Source organism: Chenopodium quinoa, unplaced genomic scaffold (genome assembly GCF_001683475.1).
Source record: "Chenopodium quinoa cultivar QQ74 unplaced genomic scaffold, ASM168347v1, whole genome shotgun sequence".
Taxonomy (NCBI): domain Eukaryota; kingdom Viridiplantae; phylum Streptophyta; class Magnoliopsida; order Caryophyllales; family Amaranthaceae; genus Chenopodium; species Chenopodium quinoa.
Genome location: NW_018744626.1, coordinates 1,227,333 through 1,244,576, shown reverse-complemented (window position 1 = coordinate 1,244,576; position 17,244 = coordinate 1,227,333). Strand labels below are relative to the sequence as shown.

The 17,244-nt window shown below is 33.6% G+C and overlaps 2 protein-coding genes across 2 annotated transcripts; one reads left to right on the top strand and one right to left on the bottom strand.

The window, feature by feature from the left end:
- Nucleotides 1-150: 150 nt before the first annotated feature.
- On the bottom strand, nucleotides 151-4,724 carry LOC110700358 (G-type lectin S-receptor-like serine/threonine-protein kinase At4g03230). The gene is made up of 8 exons (XM_021877884.1): nucleotides 3,228-4,724; nucleotides 2,447-2,950; nucleotides 2,178-2,294; nucleotides 1,871-2,007; nucleotides 1,528-1,738; nucleotides 1,194-1,431; nucleotides 957-1,107; nucleotides 151-699 (listed from the first exon to the last, which is right to left on the bottom strand). The coding sequence occupies exons 1-8, from the start codon at nucleotides 4,447-4,449 to the stop codon at nucleotides 385-387; spliced, it is 2,895 nt and encodes a 964-aa protein (XP_021733576.1). The 5' UTR covers nucleotides 4,450-4,724; the 3' UTR covers nucleotides 151-384.
- Nucleotides 4,725-11,728: 7,004 nt separating this feature from the next.
- LOC110700359 (cell division control protein 48 homolog E-like) lies at nucleotides 11,729-17,244 on the top strand. Its single transcript, XM_021877885.1, has 9 exons — nucleotides 11,729-12,602; nucleotides 13,307-13,466; nucleotides 13,556-13,784; nucleotides 13,888-14,654; nucleotides 14,773-14,994; nucleotides 15,138-15,209; nucleotides 15,302-15,583; nucleotides 15,684-16,043; nucleotides 16,216-17,244. Exons 1-9 carry the CDS (start codon nucleotides 12,562-12,564, stop codon nucleotides 16,495-16,497), a joined length of 2,415 nt encoding a protein of 804 aa, XP_021733577.1. The 5' UTR covers nucleotides 11,729-12,561; the 3' UTR covers nucleotides 16,498-17,244.

Here is a 17,244-nt window from a genome sequence, read left to right as displayed (position 1 = left end):
TTTCGAAAATTTTGTATTTTTAGCTGACTTGAGAGTTTACTTTCAAGCTTCATTAGTACATAATAATAACACCAATTATGCAATAGCTGGAACTCAGTGACAGAGACTCTTGTAGTCTTGTAGAACACAAATTTGAAAGCATACAAGGAATTAAAGAACGAATATTGTCCACATGATCTTGATCTTGATTCTTGAAAGCGGTGCATAACAACATTGCCAAACAATGCAACTCGAAGTTCTTCTCCAATTTCTTAGTACTTGCAATACTTTGAATTTTGCATTATTCATACAAGAATCTCGAACTTTGACCATCATTCTTCTTAACTATTGCTATAACTAATCTGCAGTTGTAATTTGTATATTTAATCAACTTTAAATAACAATTTATCGGCCAACAGTTGACACAGTGATCATATCAATGGAGCTGAAACCTCCTTGACTGGACAATGAGGCAGTCTCACATGATGATGAACTACTAAAGAAAGATGGTTTTTTCGGAAGTGACTGGCTCGCAGTACTTTCATTGCTGCTGCTAAGCATAAGGACCACGTTTGGCATGGTGGGACGATCAACAGGGTCATCTTGTACACATAATAACCCGAGATAAATACACTTCAACACTTGGGTTGGATTGCATGATTCTTTCAGTGTTGGGTCTATGAATTCCAGTCCTCTATCTTCGGACCATAATCTCCATGCCTACACCACGGCATACACTATATTAGTGTCTAAGTAAATTTTTGAAACAGAGGTAATTTTGTAAGGATTTCAGTGATTGTGTATAATACAGTGATTAAAGCAAGTAAAAACATTAAAAAGGGTGACAAAGAGAAACTGTTGATGATATGAAGTTGAGCACATTGGCATTACTAAATGGTGATCTTAGGCGAATATTTCATAAATATATCAGTCACTTCAAATCTAAAGAAGTTAGGCAAAGGAAGATTGATACATACATGTCCAAGCAGATTCAGACCTTCCTCGAACACAGTTGTTCTTGAATTTCTTCTGCCACTGATAGTCTCCAATACAACCACGCCAAAGCTGAAAACATCTGATTTGATTGAAAAGTATCCTTCACATGCGTACTCAGGAGACATGTAGCCACTGCAACAACAATAATCGCATCAATTTTTCTACTTACATACACTCTGAGTAAAATGGTTATATATGGCTGCAATTTTCCAACTTACTATGTTCCGACAATTTTGTTAGTGTTTGCCTCTGTTGCTTTTCCTCCAACAATCCTTGCTACACCAAAGTCTGAAATTTTTGGATTGAGCTCCTCATCAAGCAAAATGTTGCTTGGTTTTAGGTCTCGATGGATAATTCTAAGCCTCGAGTCTTGGTGGAGATAAACAAGGCCTCTAGCTATACCGAGGATGATATCATAACGCTTCTTCCAGTCCAAGTAAACAGAAAAGGTTTGGTCTAGCAAAAACAGTATACACAACTTGTTGTGTTAGAGGAATGTGCTTAAATGTTGTGTATATTGGCAGGCAATAATTTCACGAGGAGGAGACTAACCAAATAAACATGAGTCTAGGCTTCCATTAGGCATGTATTCATAAACTAAATTATGCTCATCTTCTTTCACACAATATCCCAGAAGTCTTACAAGGTTCCGATGCTGGAGTTTGGCAATCAGCACAACCTCAGTCCTAAATTCTGCAACGCCTTGCATTGACACACTTGATAGCCTCTTGACAGCAATTTCCTTTCCATCTGGAAGCTTACCCTGAATTCATACGTTAGCAACAGTACAGTGCATTAGCAAACTCCATACGAAGATAAAATCATAAGGTTTCACTTGGCTGATTTCCACACAACAACAACAAAGTTCAATAGACAAAATCAAAAAATAAAGTACCCTGTAAACAGAACCAAATCCTCCTGTTCCAAGCTTATTTGCATCAGCAAAATCGTTTGTAGCAGATACTATGCTTCCCCAAACGAAAAATGGGACATCTATGTCTTCAGTATCATCTCCCTTGAGCTTAAATGATTCTGTTTGTTATCATTACTCAGTTTTAGTAACTTAATGGTATGCAGGAATTCAGTTCAGAAGGCATGCATTTTAAAAATATCTACTGGATTACTGACTGCATTGCCTATCCTTAAAACCTGCATGTTTATAATGAGTGCAGCAATTAGGGTGAACTGTATGACTTTCTGACCTTGCTTTTCAGCGATCCTTCTTTCACGCTTACGATAAACAAAGAATACACCACAGAGAGCAATGATTGCCAACGCAACAGCAACGCAAGAAACCACAACCTTGAGAGGAAAAGGCACTTTTTGGACAAAATCAAAACATGGTTAGTATTAACAATGATCATCTCTAAAAATAAAACAGAAATGCTCAAACTTACACTTGTTTTAAGTAAAAAGCCATTGAAAGAGAATTTTAGGATTGAAATATGTGAGAAGAAAATCCGCATCTCACCTCTAGTACATTTCAGCTTTGTACCATCCCAGCGAAAATTTGATCTACACATACACCTCCTTGTATTCCCTTTTGCGGCTTTACAAGTAGTATGATTCCAGGCAACACAATCAGAGGATATATTACAAGTGGGCTCTGAAGGTGGTTCCCAGCCTATATCAACTTCAATAAAAGGCTGTTCGAGCTGAATTAAAGGTTCATCTTTAAAAATGGTGCATTTTTTAAAAAAGAAAGGCAAGGAAAGCTTGGGTGACAGAACGAATGAGTTTATATATTCACTGTCACAACTATTTGCATGCATGACTTGGATGGAAAAGTTTGCTGCATTTGGATCAATTAAGGAGACTCTGAAGGTGCCTGTGGGAGTTGAGAAGTTAACCTGCCCTGTCTTTGAATTGCATTGAAGATAGGAGTATGAGGAATCTCCACAACTCGCTCCATCAGTACTAAGGGGATAAGGGATTATATATGCTCCACAAGGTTTGCAGGCTCTTGAAATAGATCCTGCCACAAGAGTATAAATTATGCCCCTGTACAATTAGTCTCTTCTAATGTTCTAAGCAAAGAGTTTTAAAATCAAAATATCAAATAAAAGTAACAGTTTTGAGTATTTCTATACTTGATAACACATTTTATGTACCACAATTATAGAATAGCATATATTGAAAACCCTGTGTTGTTTTGACGAACTAGCTCAACATCAAATGAGTTGTCAGTTTGTCACAACTAATGACGTTATAATTTGCAACAATATTCAATTAGCAGCAGAAAGTAAACAAACCTAGGTCTGCAGACAGAGTGCGGACAAAGAGAGTAAGCCCCTGAGGATACTCCTCCTGTAAGCGAGGAAATTGAGACCATGTTAAGCAACTCTTCTCGGTAAGAGTGGCCGTTCCTGAGCAATTTGCAACACCAATAGCATAAGCCACACAATTACAGTCCTGAAGGCAATGTGCCTCACAATCTGTTACAGTAGATGCACTACAACCTGTTTCTCTCACTTTCACCATAGGCAATCTCAAAAATGTATCACTGAGACCATCACTCCGCTGACAAGGAGCTCCAGAATTTGGCACACACCCACCAGAAAAGCATCCTGAATTCCATTCAGACAACAAACTAGGTTTAAATCCTGGCAAGCATTTGCAAGGCAACCCACTATTACTATTGCAACTGCCAAAGTTTCCACATACATCATTAAAGCTACACCTATCTTTTGGCTCTTGCCAATCAAGAGACCAGCCGCTTTCGCTTTCCCACTTCCACAGCTGAATCTGTCCAGTGAAGTTCATCACTAATCTTGTATTGTTAGGAAGAGAGGTTTTGCCGTCCCTATTACTTAATAATTCAGACAGCGAGGATGGAATCTTAACAGAAGGGTCAGCTCTGTTGTCCCAATACTCTGGATATCCATCTTCCTGAATTTTGATTTCAGGATCATTTCCTGATTGTAGCAGCAATAGAGAGCTCCCTGGTTTTGGGTCACTGCGATTTTTCCACGATCTTAAGGTTCCATTTAAAATCATCCCGGGAAGAATCGTGTCAGTCAGGTTATGAAAGCTTTGCCACAAGATTGATCCTCCTAGACCACTTGATAATATTAAGTTCCCATTATCATTCAAACACAATTTTGTTAAATTTACAGACGCAACAGAATCAATTGACCAGTAAGTCAAATCATCATTATCCAACACCTCAACCTTACCACCTTTTACTACAACATAGCCATTGTTACCCAAAACAGGATTTTCTCTATTAGCAACCCATACAACTATCCTAGGATTGGAGCGGTAATACCATATACCCAAATACCTGTTTCTGTTGAACCTCTCATCAGGAGTAAAGAATCCAAGCTCAAAAACTTTGGTTGGAGATAGTAAGGTGCTTTGGCTACTATCACTGATTTTAGAGCCATCTGCTAAACAATAACTCGCGCTACAATGAGGTATAAGAAAGGAAAAGAGCAGCATATATAAGAACAACCTAGGACAATTCAGAGACATGATGAATAAAGAGATGTACTTCTGATTAAATCACTTCAATAGGTAAAAAGCAACCATTTGAAGCTGTTGTGAAGGTATTTTAAGCAGCTACGTGGGTTTCAGTAAGAAATCAGAAGGCAGCCATTTAAAAGGTAAGCTACATGGTTTTTTTTGGTTTTATATGTAAGATAATTAGATAAGACACTGATATTATCTCGTATGAGTACTAGACAAGTAGACGACACAATTTTACTCCTTTGCTTATACTGCAATATTGATGCTACAAACTCAGAACAACCAAAGCTTTCAGTATATTGCTGAATTATTCAACAAATCAACAGCCACGTTATTAATGTCAAGATTTGGACTGGAAGACAATTCTACGGTAGGATTTTTACCAATGTGAAAAAAAAATATGGACCCTTCATTTGTCCCACTTACTTAAAATAGATCCTGTTTGAAATTTTATTTAACACCAATCATAAAATCCATAAAAGGGAGGGAAAAAAAGGTGGCTTCAAGTCTACAACATTAAGGCAATACGCAAATATACATAGTAATCTTAATAAACTAACGCTTATTAGAATTTTTTGAAATTAACAGGACCTTTATCTATGAATCTATGATGAATATTTTAGTGGTACTTATCATATATAACATTTTTTTAATCCAAATTCAACCATTTATTTGTAAAAGGATCAGAGCAGTCATTTTTTCAACAAAAAATAAAATTTAGTCATTTCAAGCATTATGTGCACGGTACTCCTAGGCATACGATGTACGAGTATCAATTTTCTTAAATGCTACGGAGTACAAGTAATTTTACCCAGACGGCCAGACCTGAAAAGCACCCCGTCCAGCAAAATGCCCAGTCAATATGCCGCCTAATTCCTATTCAAAATTTGTGCTCCCTAAAAGTCATTTACGATGCTGATTGCTATATTGTTCAATGGCCTACTAGAAAACATGCACCGTACTAAACAAGACTTTATTACTTAACAGGAAGAAAGTGAAGCTGTCCTTTTTCTTCTTTTGTTCATATCGATTCTTGTCAATTCAATTCTTTTCTCTTCAATGACTAAGAGATCATGGACAAAGCTGAGCCAGCTGCATTCAAGAAGAATAGTCTCAACTCTGAAGTTCAAGTAATTAAAACATGAGGAAGTCATTCGAGTAACAAACAAGAGGTTCCTAACCCTTAGATTGGGGGCGTTATCTGTAACATCATGAAATAGTGCAAACTAAGAGATCAACTAAAGAACTACTCAATCATAGAAATCTTCCTTATGGTATCTATACTTATGTATTTAAATGTACAACAATTGTTACCTAGATTCATTTTTATCCAAATATGTTCACGTACTCTTAAAGACAAATAGGAATCATATTTCACGTGCTCCTTCCGTCCTTCAAAGGTTTTTCAAATTCGTATTTGATCCATTGAGTTTACCCCATACCGTCAAACCGATGTTGCTATGTCATATTCACATGGAAAAAACCTACTGATTCCCGACCTACTTGCTTTTATTTGTCCAAACATTATACTTAGAGGAAAAAAACACGTTCAGGGTAATCTCTGGAAGATAAATGGATGGAATACTGCATACAAGTAAATGTAATCTACGGTGTAAAAAAAATTTCCACGTTAACCATGACTTAAGAAACAAGCCAACAAGTCAAAAGAGCTATTAAAGACGATAAACCACTAGTAGCTGGTGGGGTTCTAAAATGGCAAAGCTCATTTACACCAATTAAACAAGTTTTACATGCATTGTCATTTTGTCAATTACCATAATATACAAACAAAATGCAAAGTAATTGCCTAAACAATGGGATATTCAATATAGAATAATGGGAACCTATTAATACGGAAGGAAAAGGAAAATCATCCACAATTCCACACGGCTTGTGGTGGTTTTAGTTTCTGAGCACATATGTCAAAAATGTACCAAAATAGGCCAATATGTCCTAAGACTTTCCACACCAATGAAAGGTACATTCCCATAAAACTGTGGACCTTTTAGCTAGGACCTAATCGATTTTGGTAAAAACAAAATCCGATTCATAAAAATCATTTATAATCAATAATTATCATACTACCTCCGTTTCATATTATTTGTAACAATTTGACATGAAGTAGAGAGAAAAAATGTTTAATAGTTGCAAATAATATGAAACGGAGGTAATACGTTAAAATCAGCAACTCTGTCCGATAAATAATATACTCTTGAAAAAGCAAATATCATTTTTTTGAGTATGAGGAGTAAATTTTGTATTGATTAGCAATTTCAAAATATAAAAAATAAAAAAATGTATCCCATGAGTACAAATCAACTCAATCAAGTAAAAGTAGTTATAAATCATGCTAGTTCAGGTATGATTTTATAGATTACTAATTCAAACTTATTGATCTTAAATATCCAACCTTTTAGCCAAGTTTACTATAGTTAAGAAGTTAGTGATATTGCATTAACATTTGTTGTAAAGTACAAGTATGATACAAGTAAGTTCTTAGTAATAATATTGTGATGTGAAAAATTCACTAAAAACAATATATTTTGGATCAAAAGTATTGTTATATTGTATTGATACATGTTTCTAAAACAGAAATTCTGATTCAAGTATTTCTTCATGCATTTACTACTCTGTATATGCAACCATGTAATCTAAAGTCCTAAAAAAACACACATCATGTAATCTAAAGTCCTCAATTCCTTCTTTAATTAATTAATTTATGTCTTCCAATTCCTAATATCAATTTCTCATACTGCGTAGCACAATACTTGCTCAAGACCGCTCTCATTTTCCCATCAACTAGTGGTATCGAAACTAAGCTGAAAATAACTAAAGACTCTTCAAGTAATCCATCATACATCCAGGTGTACCTAACTTTAATCGCTACAAAACCCTTAGCAAAAATATATCTTCGCAATACCCCCTCTTGATTGCTCCACCCTCCTTTGATTCTTTGACTTCATAAAATTAACCACAATATAAACACCAAATGAAAATTATATTATTCAGCAAAAAATTATCTATTCAATGAAATTAATTATACCTTATACCACCAGTAAGAACAATGAATTTGTAATCGAAATTACCAATGAAGTCACCTTTTGTAGTGATACGTCTGCATCAATTAAAATTCAAACATTACCTTAAAAACAACAAATGTAGCTAAATTCAAACCAAAATAAATGGACAAAATTATGATCAATGTATACCATTCAGGCATTTCATCGAACATGTGGTAGTCATCGTCAATTTTAGCGTATTTCATGAGTATGAGTATCCCCTTCTCTACGACTTGATTTTGAAATTTTTCCACACTCCACAACAGAAACCCCTTTCCCCACTTTTTGTGGAGAAAATGGAAAAGGGAAGAATAATGATAGCACATCATAAAAGTCAAATTTTGGATATTTTGGATTTTTATTTTTTTTTCAAAAAAAAAAAAAAAATACTAGCTTTTTTTTTAAAATAAAAAACCAAAAAACAGAAAATAAGAAAAAGGCGTTTCTACTTTTCTGCAATTTTCATGATTTTAATAAGTTTGACTAATTTTAACTCATTATATGACGTATATCATATGGTTTAGAATAACAAAAAATCACGGTGATAAACGAACCCTTACAATTTGATTTACAGTTTCAAATTGTAGTGCGGTTTGAAATTAATTTGGACTTTTCATGTGTCTAATTTGTAATTTATACTTGTGTTTTAGGCACGGGGCCTTTTTTTTTGGTGTTTACAGAGTCATAGGACGGATGATGAGAATCGGGAAAGAAACTTTATCACTTTTTTTTTTTGCATAGAAAGGAAGCTCTATCACTTTTTTTTTTTTTTTTTGCAACAAGGAAGCTCTATCACTTGAGCTATCCCTCACTCTAGAAAATAAAAGCTTAATTAATGACATAACTGTAAATAAATCAAATTTTTTTTATTAAAAATAGGCTTCAAATAAAAATTGTTGATTTATTTATAATCATGTCATACTAACCGTTTGTCATTTGATTAACAAAATTTGTTTATTAGAAAGATAAACTGGAACTTCCTCAATTCCTCAGTGCTGCAATACGGCCAATACCATACTTGTCAATATAAGAATGGTACATACTACGAATACTCGATTTCACAGTAATCGCAACAATTTGATATTTGCATTATTTATATACATACTTTGAATATACTTGTTTTATTAATATTTCAAAAACTTTGTCTTGTAAAATGTTTCTGATTTATGTAAAATTGAAACAAAAAAGTATACCCAAATTTTTAAATAAATCAGTGTACAATAAATATCATAAATCGGTTGACAAATTATCTTAATAAATTGAAAAAGATTGAAAGTTATTATCCAAAATTGGTTAGAACTTACCCTATATTTGTACAACCGTACACTTAGATTGTTATACACCCGAGAGTGAGGGATAGCTCAAGTGGTTAGAGTTCCCCTCCAAGTTCCAGGTGATCCTAGAATCGATTCTCATCACTCGTTTTTGTGGCTCTCTAAACATCTAAAAAAAATATTGTTAAACACCCGGTGCACACGATAGTTTTTAAAGTAAGAAATGGTTAGGATTAATAGAAATAGATTTGGTTAAAATGCAAGCAATAAAACATTGGCCACAATTCTTTCAATCTATATATCAATCAATCAATTACATACTACTAAAAGTGAATCTGAAGGAACACTTGGCAACATATTATTAAAAAAATTCCCACCAAAATTACTTTATAAAAAAATAGTTATTATATAAAGATAAAGATTGCGTTTAGATTATGACTTTTTTTATATATAATCTAAAATAAACTTCCTAAAATATCAACTTGCACATTATAATTTATAATTATAAATATTTTCTCTCACATGTTTTAATTGTTTTAATATATTTCATGCACTTTAATACCTGATGAATCCATTCATTAATTTTTATATATTTATATTATTATCATAATTATTCAACAACCGTGCAAATGCACGGGGTTTAACCTAGTATATATATATATATATATATATATATATATATATATATATATATATATATATATATATATATATATACTTGTATATAAAAATTAAAAAAAAAACTAAATTATATAAAAAAACGTGTCCTCCTCTCCTTTTATCTTTATTTATAATCTTTTTCTTTTCTCGACTTTGGCAATTTTACTTGTGCAAATGAGGAGTACATTGGCGTATAGTGCCTATATTTTTTATTTGCAAATATGAGGGTAAATTAGTCATTTGACATCCATAAATCCAATTACAATGGTAGTTTTTGTGTACAATTATGCATGTATATTATACTATTAGATTATAGATTGTGTTAGTAGTACTTTTATATCTCACGGTAGTATAATATTTGATGAACAATTTAAATACTTATAATTTGTACCATTAGAAAAACATTTATACCACTACTCATACAATATTTATTACAGTAGTATTATTTACCTATTTGGTAGTACTTTATACTCAATTTAATATTTAATATCCGTTTTTTAATACTTGTTCCACTTTCCTTTTGCAATCGTATTTAAATATTTGCTCCATTTTCTTATTTGAAAAGCTTTTATAATATTTAATCAATTTCTCTCAAACTAGTGGGAACCAATTTTATTACTTTTTGATTCTCTCTTCTCCAATTAACCTTCCATTAATCCCACTATTTCTATATTTTATTACTTTTTTCAATTTCTCATAAAACTCTACACATGAAAAAATAGAGCATGTACATAAAAATGGAAGGAGTATTTGTTTCTAAACAAATGCTGTAGATACTATGCGCCAAGAGTTATTCGAGTTATCCATAATTCCATATTACGGAATATCATACAGTACTTGCTCAGTTATACAATACTTGACTTTAAGCTGGGTGTTAAAAAGTCTGCATAATAAATTAATAATGTTTGAGAATCAGTTCATCAAAAGCTAAAGAACTTCACGAAGTCTTGGACCAAGCCCATATTGCTTCTGCACTTCTGCGCCCATGTATAGGCCCATCAAAAACTAAACCAATACCTTTTTCAGTTTTTTTTTTTTTTAAAAAAAAAAACTAAATTAATACATTAACAAGATGTGCAACACTGATATAGCTATTAGCATAAGATTTTTAGTATTTGTAAACTAGTTCTTTAGTGAACAATCTCCATCAAAGCTTGTATATTAAGCAATTGAAGTCCAAACAAATATTTAAGCTAATGCTCGATTATTAAATGAGCTTTACTAAAAAACATAGGGTTCAATTAGTTAGTGTTCATAAACATCTCATTTACAACTTGGTAATAGCTTGTAATTACATTCCAGTATAATTGTATACTATATTAGGCAGTCCCTAAAAAATTGTCCTATTACCTAAACGGCTAAACTCTTTTTCTTTCAATCTTTCCCGAAAAAAAATAAAAAAAAAATAAAAAAAAATAGTATAAGGATTAAGGACAAAGGTGTACCAAATTATTACAAAGTATAGTGAGGTAGAGAAGTAATTATGTTGCATAATATGGTTTTTTTTTTTTAAAATAAAAAATTAAACCAATCTCATGAAAGCCATAAGAGCAACTCCAACAGCAAGTTAATTGCCAAATTAGCTTGCCATGCCACATAGGATTGCAAAGTTATCCTTCCTTCTAGCTAATTTATGCCACAATGGTTAAGCTAATTAACATTTAGATTTTTCATTTTTATTTTTTAAATAATTAGTATTTTATTAGAGACAATTTATTTTTAAGCTAATTAGCTTAGCTAAGCTAATTTGCTTGGCATTAGCTTGGCCAAGCTAATTATTAAACTATCCTCCAATGGTTTGGCTATTAGCTTGAAAATTATTAAAATTGCAAGCTAGTCCCTAAAAGCAACCATTGGAGTTGCTCTAAGAGCAACTCCAATGGTTAAAAAAAGGGGACTAGCTTGCAAATATTAAAACTCTTAAACTAATAGCTATACCATTGTTGCACATCTTGCTGATTAGCTTTGGCAAGCAAATTAGCTTTGTAGAGCTAATTAGCTTGGTAGATATTTATTAGATAAAAAATATTTTAAATTTAAAAATAAATTAATTTATAACTAGCGTAACCATTGGAGCAACAAATAACTAGAATTGTTGTAGATTAAAAAGATAATTTGGCATAACAAGCTATTATATGAATTAGCCAACCATTGTAGTTGCTCTAAGGTTATCTTCTTCAACAAAACGTTTTAATTACGAGTATTGCATTTGAAGATTTATGCAATTTAGTTTAGGGAAAATAGACCTAACCTTAAGATAAATTTTAAATAGGATAAATTTATGTTGGGGTTAATATTAGCAGACGAGACAAAATTGGGGTTAATGAGGGTAATTTTTCCTATTTAATATTACTGTAGTAATTTTTTTTATCATAACCTCCGTTACATATTATGTGCAAATTTTGAATTTTTTTTAAGCAAGATTCAGTTATAAACTTATAGTCCATAACGATAGTTACCAAAAACAAAAAAAATCTATATTTAAATATAGTTATAATTATTCCCCTCAAAAAATATAGTTATAATTATAATTTAGGAAACCTCTACCAATTGGATGTTGGTGTAGTGGTGATTTAAACACACTTGGTAGGGAGGACCCATGTTCGATTCCCCCGCAACAACAATTGGGAGGGGATTGGAACCTAGCCACCCAAAACTGATCGTAGGCTCTATTATTTTTTTTTTGAAGGGACTGATCGTAGGCTCTATTATTTTTTTTTTTTGAAGGGACTGATCGTAGGCTCTATTTGCTCTATACGAGTTTCTAGAGTTTTTTTTTTTTTTTTTTTTTTTTTTTTTTTTTTTTTTTTTTAGAAAAGCTTCCTAGTATGGCTTGAGGGCGTGACATCACAAAGAGATAAATTAAAGAAACAAAGAAAAAGGGTAAATACGTTCAAGTTCAATTACAATTGACAAAGAATTATAAGTTGACTTGAAATAAAATACTGTAATTCAAAGTGATTAGGAATAGGAAACCGACTTTAATAACCTATATATACTAATATACCCCTCCATTAAACCTAACAAACCTCACTTTTCCTCAATTTCACAACTCTTTTTCTCATTCAAGTTCTTTTACTAAACTCGAAGTCTAATCTTTCTCAGAATAATACCCAGAAATCTCAATGGCTAATCCTACTTCTGATCATGCTCAACCTTCTTCTTCGTATGATTCTTACTTTCCAAATTATATTAATTTTTACTCACTTTTGCTTCAATTTTTTTCTTTTTTTTTGGGGGTTATTTTGTGTTAATTTGATTTTAATTCAATTCGATTCACGAATGTAATTTGTGGGTATTTAATTTTAATAATGTATGAACTAAATTTCTGGGTTTTTTATGTGGGATTTTTTTGTAAAAAACAAAAACTTATGTGAATTTATGCTTTGATTTTGTGTGACCATGATTATGGGAATTATACCAAAAAAAAAAAAAAAAAAAAAAAAAAATCAACATTAAATTTTGCAAGAGAATAATCTGATACTATTTGGAAGTTTATTGTACGAATTCATGTACATGTACATTACTAATTAAAGAACTTCTATATTATACTGTTAGTCTTTCCAAAATTGTTGACTTATTTTTTTGACAGAACCAAAATTGTTGACTTACTTCAAAGTTGAATAATTGGTTAAATTTGTTATACTATCGTCAATTTTATTGGTTCTTTATACACATATTTTTGGTATACTTGTGTGAATTACTATGTTTTTATTTTTGGACTAGCATTAATCTGAGTTCCTCTTAAGTTTATAGTTCAGTTGCTATTAAAAATCTTAAGTAAACATATTATGATCTCCAATGTTTTAATTTGCAAAAGTTGTGTATTTATTAGATTTCAAGTTTTATGACCATTGGATTTTGTTACAGCAAAAATGACAAATACTCTACTGCAATCCTTGAGCGAAAAAAGGCTCCGAATCGTTTGATCGTTGATGAAGCAAACGTTGATGATAACTCATTGGTTTTTATTAACCCTGCTGTCATGGATAAACTCAACTTGTTTCAAGGAGATACAGTGTTAATTAAGGTAATTTTCGGTTGATTATTTGTATGTTGGACTGTTAGTTTCTTGTTATAAAAGGCTAGTTCTGAATTTTTTTAATTTTTTTGGTGCAGGGTAAGGTAAGGAAGAATACAATATGCATTATACAGGGAGATGAAGGGTGTGAAGAATGCAAGATTAGGATGAATAAAGTTGTGAGGGCTAATCTTCGTGTTCGCCTTGGAGATGTTGTTTCTGTCCATGAGATTTCAGATGTAAAATATGGTGAAAAAGTTCATATTTTACCAGTGGATGATACTATTGACGGTGTAACAGGAAGCCTGTTTGATGCTTATTTGAAGCGTAAGTTTACGCAACAATGCACAGAAATCATAGTTATATATCTCTTATGTTGTGTTGTTATTTTAATGGATTTTGACCCTTTTTTTGTTTGTGCTTTAAACAGCTTATTTCATGGATGTTTATCGTCCTGTTAGGAAAGGTGATCTATTCTTAGTCAGGGGAGGAATGCGAAGTGTTGAGTTTAAAGTGGTTGAGACGGTTCCTGCAGAGTACTGTATTGTTTCCCCTGATACCGAGATCTTTTGTGATGGTGAGCCTGTTAGGCGCGAGGATGAGGAGAGACTGAATGAAGTTGGTTATGATGATGTTGGTGGTGTAAGGAAACAAATGGCTCAGATTCGCGAGCTTGTTGAACTTCCTCTTAGACATCCTAAGCTCTTTTCTGCTATCGGTGTTAAACCACCTAAGGGAATTTTGCTGTATGGACCTCCTGGTACTGGTAAAACCCTTATTGCTAAAGCTGTTGCTAATGAAACTGGAGCATTCTTTTTCTTGATTAATGGACCGGAGATCATGTCAAAGATGGCTGGTGAGAGTGAGAGCAATCTGAGGAAGGCATTTGAAGAAGCTGAGAAGAATGCACCTGCTATCATATTCATTGATGAGATTGATTCCATTGCTCCTAAGAGAGACAAGACTAATGGTGAAGTTGAAAGGCGCATTGTTTCTCAACTTCTGACATTGATGGATGGTCTTAAGAGCCGTGCTCATGTTATTGTCATGGGTGCTACTAATCGTCCTAACAGTATTGATCCTGCTCTTAGAAGATTCGGGAGGTTTGATCGTGAGATTGACATTGGAGTTCCTGATCAAGTTGGGAGGCTGGAAGTTCTTCGCATCCATACTAAGAACATGAAACTTGCAGAAGATGTAAGTTTTTTTTTTTTTTTTAACGTATTTCTGACATTGTATTTAGTTACTTTTGAGGTTTGAGTACCGGAGTAGTAAGTTCATTGCGCATCAACTTATATTTTCTTAATTTTTTCAGGTTGATCTTGAAAAAATTTCCAAGGAAACCCATGGCTATGTTGGTGCAGACCTTGCTGCTCTTTGCACAGAAGGAGCTCTTCAGTGTATTAGGGAGAAAATGGATGTCATTGACTTAGAAGACGACACAATTGATGCTGAGGTACTCAACTCTATGGCTGTCACAAACGAGCACTTTCAAGCTGCTCTGCAAGCTTCCAACCCATCAGCCCTGCGTGAAACAGTAAGTTTTGCTTTAAATTTCCTGAAATTATGCTACTTAAACTGACCTTGGAATACTGTCTTGTGAAATTGTGCTCATTCCAGCTTAAATAATCTGTCTGAAATCGTAAAATCTGATCACTAACTTTGGTTGGGACTTGGCAGGTTGTGGAGGTTCCGAATGTTTCATGGGACGATATTGGAGGATTGGAAACTGTCAAAAGAGAGCTTCAAGAGGTATTTTACTCATACAGGATATTGACTTATTGCAATGTCAGATGTTTTCATTTTCTTATTGGGTATTTACACCTTCATGTTTCTATTTGTAGACTGTGCAGTACCCAGTGGAGCACCCGGAAAAGTTTGAGAAGTTTGGAATGTCACCTTCCAAAGGTGTTCTCTTCTATGGTCCTCCTGGTTGTGGTAAAACATTGCTTGCAAAGGCGATTGCTAATGAATGTCAAGCCAATTTCATCAGCGTCAAGGGACCAGAGTTGCTGACCATGTGGTTTGGAGAAAGTGAGGCAAATGTTAGGGAAATTTTTGACAAGGCTCGTCAATCAGCACCTTGTGTTCTATTCTTTGACGAGCTTGACTCCATTGCTACACAGGTGAGGGATTAATGTCCATGGAATTGTTGTTTCGTAGCAGGCTTAATTACATATCAATGATCTCATTTAGCTAATGTTTTTTTTTATGAAAAATTTTCAGCGTGGCAATTCATCTGGAGATGCCGGAGGAGCTGCTGATAGAGTGTTGAACCAATTGTTGACTGAGATGGATGGGATGAACGCGAAGAAAACAGTTTTTGTCATTGGAGCTACAAACAGGCCAGATATTATTGACTCTGCGTTACTTAGACCTGGAAGGCTTGATCAGTTGATCTACATCCCTCTTCCTGATCAAGATTCCCGCCTTCAGATTTTCAAATCTTGTTTGAGGAAATCACCGGTTTCCAAGGATGTTGACCTTGCTGCTCTCGCACAGTATACACATGGTTTCAGTGGTGCAGACATTACCGAAATCTGCCAACGTGCTTGCAAATACGCAATCAGGGAAAATATTGAGAAGGTATGTTGTTTTGTTGAATATATTGTTAAGTCCCCGTCAAAAAAAAACATATTGTTAAGTCACATTCTGTAAACTTTGTATTTGTATGTCACATAGAACGTAGTCAAATTTTTTGTCTTAAGTCTGGCGTAACATGTACAAGTTTGTGAACTAAATTGTATTTTTTTGGCAGGACATTGAGAAGGAAAAGAAGAGAACAGAAAACCTTGACTCGATGGAAGAAGATATAAGTGAAGAGTTGTCCGAGATCAAGGCAGCACACTTCGAAGAGTCAATGAAATATGCACGCAAAAGTGTTAGTGATGCTGACATACGAAAGTATCACTCCTTCGCTCAAACGTTGCAGCAATCTCGCGGAATTGGTTCTGAATTCCGCTTTGCTGCCAATCAGAATTCCGGTAGTACTACCTCTGCTGCTGCCGTAAATGACGACGAAGATGATTTATATTCTTAAACGATAGATTTTTTATCAATAACTAATGTAAGGTTTTAGACATGTAAGAGTAGATTTAAATTTTTTATTTGTTGATAATCTTAATTTTGATTGATTCATATACTACTACACTAGTATGAATTTTTATTTTTGATTGATAGTCTTGTAGTCCCAATTTCGTAATTCAATATATGCTACTCACTACTCAATTATTGTTGGAAGGCCCATAATATCATTACTTGTACCATTTTTTTCCTTTTGAGGAAAATTCATACTATAACCTTAGATTGAAAGTTAGGTTTTGTTTTTTAAAAAAATTATTATAAGGTAGTTATAAATTAAAACCATAGTATGTGTTTGGGTCCAATTTATCTAATTGGGCCTAGTCATTAAATGATTCAATATTCCAAGGTCAAGGTCCAAGCCTCCAATCAAGCCAAGTCAACTATGTGTCAATTGGTCCAAATTGTCATGGTCAGCCCATGAATCAATCCGGCCCAATCAATCTCCTCCTTCTGTCATGCCAAGGTATAAAAGCCTTCAATTCATTCATTTATGCAACACACACAAAAGCCTCAAACATTAAATCTCTTGCATAGCTTTCTCTCTAAATACACTGTTTGACTTCGGCACCGGAGGGGTCTTCCTCGGATCCACCTCCGAGGCCAGTTTACGTGTGTTTTTCCGTGCAGGAAACCTTCGGCCCAGCATCTATTGGACCGGACAAATCTTCATCCACTTCACTGGACCTTCGGCAAGGTCCCATTG